The sequence below is a fragment of the Melanotaenia boesemani genome, chromosome 19 (genome assembly GCF_017639745.1).
Source record: "Melanotaenia boesemani isolate fMelBoe1 chromosome 19, fMelBoe1.pri, whole genome shotgun sequence".
Taxonomy (NCBI): domain Eukaryota; kingdom Metazoa; phylum Chordata; class Actinopteri; order Atheriniformes; family Melanotaeniidae; genus Melanotaenia; species Melanotaenia boesemani.
Window position 1 is genome coordinate 31,623,919 of NC_055700.1, and position 8,041 is coordinate 31,631,959.

The window sequence follows — 8,041 nt, forward strand, 5'->3', positions numbered from 1 at the left end:
TTAATTCTTCTCAATTCAGTGTCAAAATTAAAGATATTTAACAGTGTTTTTTCACACTGTTCAGAGTAATATGATTACACTTACAATAGTTAATTTTACTCCAAATTTAGTTTTTCAAATGACACTCTTATGTGTAATATTTGTATCTCTACAGTGTTATTTTTATTTATTTTTTTTTTACATCTAGGTCATAGGATGCTATTTTACTATTGCTGCATTACAGAATTGCGGTCATCCAACTTATCAAATGGAAATAAACACAAACATAAAGTTACAGTAACAGCATTTATTATGTTTTGTGAGTGAGATAAAACATGTTACCCACATTACACGGTGCTCACCAATAAAAAACAATATGGTACAACAAAGAGAGCTGTGTCATTCACTCCATATGACATTTGTATGTCAAAAGGCCTAGGATATTGCAGATTGTCAACATGGAAGACAACAAAATCTTGCTTCTGGTCACTTCACATGCATTGAAATGTTCTTGGAAAGTTACTGTAAATAAAGGTGAAGTGAGTAGCAACAATTTCTCATGCATTATTAGAACTGACACAATCTGGTAAAAAAAGAGGCATTTCAGATTCAACTTTGCCACAATTGACCAGATGTGGGTGGTAAACAAAACCATTGTGATTAGCCCAATTCACTTTCATAACTTGAACATTACTGGGCAGTTGCATTGACATGGCAATTCCAGAACCTCCTTTTACCATTTTTAAAGACACCATTTTTCCTGGACCAATATCCAGCCGACTAAAAGTTGTTGAAGATCGCCAAATATATGCCATATGATTCTGATGTTTTTTGGCCAACGTTTTAGTGATATTTTTAAAGGATTTGAGCTTTTCCTTAAAAAAAATTATGCTTACCTTCATAGCGCATGCACCAGCTATGAAGTACAGGTCCTATTTTCTGAATGCAGCGGGGATAGTGGATAAGAAAATGGTGCTTTGGTAAAAGTTTTTCTGGGGAAACACCATCTTGAACAGTTTGTGGTGTTCAACAATCAAGTGTTTTAAATATACACACAGGCCTTGAGATAACATGGGAGAAAATACAATGTTTATTATTTGAAGTAATAAAAGCAGTAGGCCCCAATGTTGGTCAGTAGAGGTTACCAAATCTCCAAAGATGAGTGGAACATTCCTCAATAAGCACCACGACTGAACTGCATTCAATCCCAAATCATTAGACTCATTAGAATCATTAGAAATTTACAGCCACTGGCCTATTGTTTCTCTCCATGAATCCATAATCAAAACTTTCTATTCTCAAATTCAGCTCCCCAAGTGTAACGCGTTCTTTAAAATACGAAAACAAAAGCTTCAGTTCGTACTGGGCCACCCCCTCCAAAATATCATGCATCACATCAACTGAGAAGTTCTCTGCTATGTGAAAATACGTCAGTGAATTCAATAAGCATGAACTCTTTACACCAAAAACATAAGGGAGAGATGGATTATGAGCCATTTCTTGACAATGAGCAGTGTAGGTGTCTTTGGTGCGCAAGACTATTTTGGAGGACTCTTCAGAGAATTCTGTTTGAAAGTCATCTTTTTCAGCTAAACAAAACCTGCAACAGTACCTGGCACTGAAAGACTCCACCAGACCGAACAAGCTATGTAAGCCTAAATTATCCCCAGTGACCTGTACCAAACTTCCACGAACACGGCCACTATATATTGGAATCTCAATACCATCAGTCTCTAACAGTTTAATATCTCGAACAATAGGAGCAAGTATTTCACTAAAACCATACCGTTTAAGATCTTGTGCATGAAATAAGGCACACAGGTGTATGTTGGCCAAAAGAGAATTCCATTTTGGAGAGAAGTTTCTTAAGGTAAAATATAGTGCACCCAGTTTATGAATACCTCGCTTGGAACCAAGAGAATTCGCAACCTCAAAGTCATCATAGAACATTTGGATCTGCACTGTGTGCTTTTCAGTTGAAAACAGAAGGTGAGTCTTAAATAAAGATCCATCACAAATATTTCTGAGTCTTGAGTCGTCAGTGGCAGAGCACAACATTTCTGCAGTATACGGACTTTTAAATATTGACTCCAATGTAGACAAAATTGGAACATACATGAATTTATCTTGAACAACTGTTTGATCATATGTTCCAGTCTCTTTATTTCGCCTTGTGTCAAGTCTTGAGCCAATCACACACTCAACTGGTTCGACAGTTTCAAACTTGCCAAAGAAGAATTTTGACCACTTGTATTCTGAATTCAGAATTGTGAAAGGATTCTCTAACTCCTCAAAACATGCTTCAACTTTCTTGCACATTTCAGTTTCTCTTTCATCATTAAAAACATGCTTAATCACAGTTTCTTTTGCATGCTGCTGGATATCTTGAACAATCTCTTCCATGGAAATCACAACAGAATTCACAACACTGTGGCCTACACCTGCTGCCTTTAAGTCAGAAATTACAGCTGCACAACTATTTACAAGGTTTGCTAAAGAGAATTCTGACTCGGCCTCTAAATGTTCAGATGACCCATCAACAGCAGTGGCAATACTTGTGTCAACACCTTGATGAGGTGAAAAATCACCTTCTTCTATGGACTCAAATGAACCGCTTACATGACATTTGTTTAGATGCTTCCTAAAGCCAGAAAAACTAACCAAAGAACGTGAGCATCCTGCCTGCCTACATTTAGGATTAAAAGTCCTGCCAGTGCAGAGACCATGGATAATTTTAAGATGCTTTATAAGGCTGTTTGGTCTAAAATGTTCACTTTTGCAAAGAAAACGCTTCATTGTGTGATCTCATGCACCATTCTTGCTCGCAACTCTAGGAGTTTCCTTTGTTCCTCCAATGTCAATGTTGTAAATGGTTGTTTGCAGAAAAGTGAAAAAATTTGTCAGGGAAGAACTGTAGGGCGTACCAAAGACATAATGGGCCCTAAAGAGTTCGTCAAGGGCTCCCACTGAACCTGTCGCCTTACATGGAAGTGCATGCTTGTCAATCACAATGAAGAAGGTGTGAATCCTGCTTCTTGTGGGTCCCTGAGCAAGAAGTTAGGGCTGACTGCTTTGGGTGATGTCATCAAGATGCTGCTGTACACTGGTTCCAGCCTAAAACACATTCAACAGCAGTATTTAGTAACAAACCTCTGACAACAGATCAGACTGCAGGAAACTGTGATGGAAAGTATAGCTAATTTAAACAGCTGTTCAGCATACTTTGATGAATCTTATGAGGTGATCCACAGCTTGTGATGCAGACATCTTTCCTGGCCTCTTCCGTCCTTGTGCAGATGGTGGTAGCAGATGTAGAAGCAGAAAGATAGCACACATGTCACTGTCCCAGCCTACAGTAAAACATTAGGTTAGTGGAATGCCACATGTATCACAAATTAGCACAATTATCTATATGATCAACAACAGCAATTAGACACAGTTACAGTCATACCATTCTCAACTCCAGCAGTTGACTCAGCATTTTCATTCTCCGGTATAATTAATTACCGCTGGTCCAAAGTATAATAAGTGAATTAGCTTAGCTAGCGATTAGCATACTAATAAACAATAATTTCACTACACAATGCCATTAAGACAAGCAGCGTTTCCACATATCTGTAGCATTTCAAACGTGGTTAACATCCCACATAGAAGTGCATCTTACCTCAATGAAAACATGGCAAACTTTTGAACTGTTAGCAAAGCCTACAACATCTACTCGACAATATCAAACAGAACGGTACATGTTGGCAACGTATCCTCAGCTGACATATAAAACCGCGTTTAACACAGTAATTAAACAGTGTTACCGACATGGGAAGGTTAACGTTACTTAACGACTGTGCACCAAGGTCTCTCCTGTCGACATCAACCGCTTCTCCCCTCATGCAAACAGGCGCTCAATTAACACTCTGTAGAATTATTCTTCTGTTTGACGGTTGGCTAACAAACTCTACACTCTGTAGAGCTGAATTTTACACTGCAGGTCTGCAGGATTTTACACTGACTTTTAACTATCCTCTTGGAGTTGGTTTACTCTCCATATAGTTGAAAACACTCTATCTAGGTTAAAATACGTTTACACTGGAATATTAACACTCCGTTTTTTACTGTGTAATACATATTCATCACATCATTTCCATGATGGCTCAGAAGGGAAAAAGAGTAAAGAAGTGGAATTTTTCAGCTTGTGAGACAGATGGACCACATTGAAATACATAAAATGCTTCATTGGTGGGTACGGCGAGGGCATTACTTTTGTCAGAAAGGCAGAATAATGGTAGATGCTGTCATTGCAGTGTCAGAAGGAAAGACACCCCAGCACCACAGCAGTCGTGTCCTCAGAGGAAGTCCTGCAGGTACAGAGGGACACCATCCAACCTGTGCACAAACCTCGGGACGTACTTCCAGTTTTACCAGATATCAGCAAAGTGGCTTCCGGTTTACTTCCCTCTCCAACCAATTTGCAGCAAAATGAACTAACAGAATACGACCAGATATACCATCAAGAATGATTTTAAGCTCCAAAATAGAACAAGTGGCTCTAAAGACCACTGCTGTGTGCGCTTCCATTTGTTCTAACAGTCAGTTGAGCTTTCACTTATTTCCTAAAGACACAGGACTTGGTGCGCAGTGGAAGCACAGAATAAGAAGGGCGGAATTTTCGGTGACAAAACATACGAAAGTATGCAGTCAGCATTTCGAAAAGGGTGACCTACCTAAAGGTAAGCAACTTGTAGCTACAAGTGCCTTGCCTTCATTTTTTGAGTGGAACGATTTCACAAACATCAAGACATAGGCTGGTGTGTCGGAGTGCTGCAGTCGTTCACCATCAAATCCAGTTGAACCCGGCCCAGTGGAGACTGAATAGACAGAGGAATGAGTGGCTCCAGTTGTTGCAGAACATGATTATGCAGCTAGTCGCACAGTGTGCGTCGACCGAGAGGAGTATGAGAAACTGCATGAAGAAATAGAGGCACTGAGACAGCAGTTTCAAACACTCCATATGCAGCAATCATTTGGACTCCAGCGGTTTGCTTCGTCCCCAAAGGACATCAGGTTTTACACCAGGTAAGACATCTTCAACATACATATATGGTTAACTTAACAGTGGTACGATTTACATTTGATGTTACGGTTAGTGTTTGCATCTATTGCCTGTTTTTAGTATATCATTATTTTCTCTGTGATCTCCATTCTAATATTGAGCTAGAATGATAACTAATTCAGGCAACAATACTGTCTTTTAGATTCCCCTCATACGAGCATCTGATTGTGTTTTTGGAACCTGATCAGTTCAGCGACCACCAAAATGGTTAGAGTCACCAGAGCAAGGAAATCTTATGCAACTAGTACAACAACTGAAAGCCCTTTAACCAGCCCGACTGTAAGTACCCCCAGCCCCCCCTGTACACATTCAAGCATGTCACGTGATTTTAAACAAACAGTAATTAACCATTTCTCCCCCCAGACACTCTTGCCCATAGATGAACTCTTCCTCTTCCTGACATACCTGTCCACCAGCTGTACCCAGAGGGAGCTGGTCATAGATTTAACATCCATAGAACAACTGTCAGACGAATCATCGTGACCTGGGCAAACTTTCTCTACACCTTACTGGGCTCAGTCTGTACATAGATGTCTCCTGCAGCTGTGAAAGCCAGTCTTCCTTCTGACTTTTGTGGCACCTACAGCAACACGCAAACAGTCCTTGACTGTACAGAGCTACAGTGTCAAACTCCTTCATCCCTGCTGCTTCAGAGTGAAGTTTTCTCACATTACAAGTCCCACTGCACCTTCAAGGCCTTGGTGGGAGTGTCCCCTCATGGAGCCCTGACTTTTGTGTCTGCACTTTTAGAGGGTTCCATGAGCGACAAGGGGGTGTTTCGTCAGTCACTGATTGATAAGGGCTTCTTGGTGGATGACCTTGTACCAGGGACTGTTCATCATCCTGCCTTCCTCTCCAAGAGGACACAAATGCAATCCATTGCTCGTCTGATGTCGAGAGGATGATCTGGAGAGTTAAAGAAAAAAAACACTTTGATACCATTATCCCTCTTTCTATCTCAGGGAGCATAAACCAGCTTTTACCAGTTGCACGTCTCCTCTCCAATGACCAAAATGGGCCTCTTGTCAAGAAATGGAGACATTTGAAAGCGTAGCCGTGTCCTCCTCCTGGTGAGTTTAACATGAACATGTTTAGCCATTGTAAAATACCTTTTCTCTCAAGTTTTATTTCTGTTTTAGTGATCAATTCTTTCCCACATCTGTTATGTACTTTAGACTTTCTATGTATAGCACCTGACATAATATACAGAATATTTCTATAAGTAATATAATCTATATATCATAATCTATAAGTAAAATGTAAACAAACTAGTACTTGTTTCCTGCAGTTATTCACCCAAGAATGTCTTGACATTTCAGCCTGAAGGCGATACTTTTTTTCAGTGATTTAATTCATTCAGTGAACCTGGTATCAGAGACTCATTACACGCAGAGTAAAATATATAATGTCTACTGTATTTAAATCAAAACAAATGCCAGAATGTGGCTAACGGTTAAGTTCAACAATGAAAATATAGAGATCATTATTATTATTGTTATTATTATGCTGTCATCATATATAAAATATCATGTCATCAACACCACCTGCTATGATTGGTCGATTGACCTTTGCCTCAAGACTCCTCGAACCTTATCTACTTGCTGCTACCTTTTTTGTACAAATTAGTGGAAATGACTTATTTTTAGTAATGACATCAACTTAAATAATTTTATCTGTCTATCCATCCATCCATCCGTCTATACTTTATTTTGGGAAAGTAAATATTTTTTACCTAATGTACTCAGATGTGCGTCCCTGTGACAAGGAGACAACATTTAATCAAACTAGGGGAAGTTTTAACTGCACTGTTTGTGTGATCTCGACCAGGTAAACACTTCTCAAGACAATATGAGCATTTGAAGTTCAAAATTATTTTATGGACTCATCCACTGTGTAATATGGCAGCTTAGTACAAATAAATTCCAGCCGTTAGCAGTTCACAGCACTTTGATTACAGAAATGTGAAAATCTGTCATAATCCTGGTTAAATGTTCTCCTCTAGGCTTTCATTTTTATAGTTTGTTTTTATTATTATTACTTCGGGATCACTGTATGCCTGAGAGAACATATTAATGTTGTTTTATACGGGTCAACCATGCAGTCTATGGGGTCAACGCAGTTATTTATGTATGTATAATATAATATCCAATGTGTTTGCAAGATGTTACATGTTAATCCAGGCCTTTAATTTGAAAGAATTATTCTAACTTCCAGGCCGCCTGAGGTGGCCCCAAAAGCAGACTACTGCTTTAAAAGGTTGGCCAGAGTCTGTTCCAGCAAAACGTAGTAAAAACTGAAACAGTGACACATCAGTGAGTGCATACAAATTTAGTCCTGTGAAAGGGTTAGGGTTGATTTAGTTAATCAATACTCATGTGAAGAACAAAGATCGGGTAAATCCCCCCTGAGGCCTTGTAGAGTGCACCTGTGTGAAGCATAAAACTTACGTTTCATTCACATTTTTTCATTCATTCATTTTAAGGGAGTCATCAACAGAAAGTCACTTTTGTCATTTTCCTTACATTTTATATTGTAGAAATACCAGGTGACGGCATATTTACACCCTCTGCTGTTGCTCCACACTTTGGTTTAGCAGAAATCACAACCATTTTATCTCCAAGGCCTGGCTTCACACCCTGTCAAGTTAGGCAGGAAATATCCCCGTAAGAAGTAGAAGCTAAATATGCCGTTAAGTCCCTCTGTGTTCAGCTGAGCAGAGGGCGCCCCTTCAGCTGAATCTGTGCTGGCTGGAACAGCAGTGGTTGCATCGAGCTGCTCCAGCCACACGTGATGGGTCAGGACTGAAATCTTTCAGTACCACCTGCAAAAGGAAAATACGCATTTACCTTGACTTGCTTCGTTGTTTCCTCATGTTTTTCTGTGCTTTATCTTATTCTGTGCTTTTTGGGAGGTTTTGGAGACATCTCGAAAAATTCATTGCCATTTGGATGAAGA

At 39.5% G+C, this 8,041-nt stretch overlaps 1 protein-coding gene across 1 annotated transcript; it reads right to left on the reverse strand.

The window, feature by feature from the left end:
* Positions 1 to 282: 282 nt before the first annotated feature.
* Positions 283 to 3,387, reverse strand: LOC121629700. Its single transcript, XM_041969424.1, has 2 exons — positions 3,202 to 3,387; positions 283 to 3,093 (listed from the first exon to the last, which is right to left on the reverse strand). The coding sequence occupies exon 2, from the start codon at positions 2,773 to 2,775 to the stop codon at positions 1,213 to 1,215; it is 1,563 nt and encodes a 520-aa protein (XP_041825358.1). The 5' UTR covers positions 2,776 to 3,093; positions 3,202 to 3,387; the 3' UTR covers positions 283 to 1,212.
* Between the last annotated feature and the right edge of the window lie 4,654 nt (positions 3,388 to 8,041).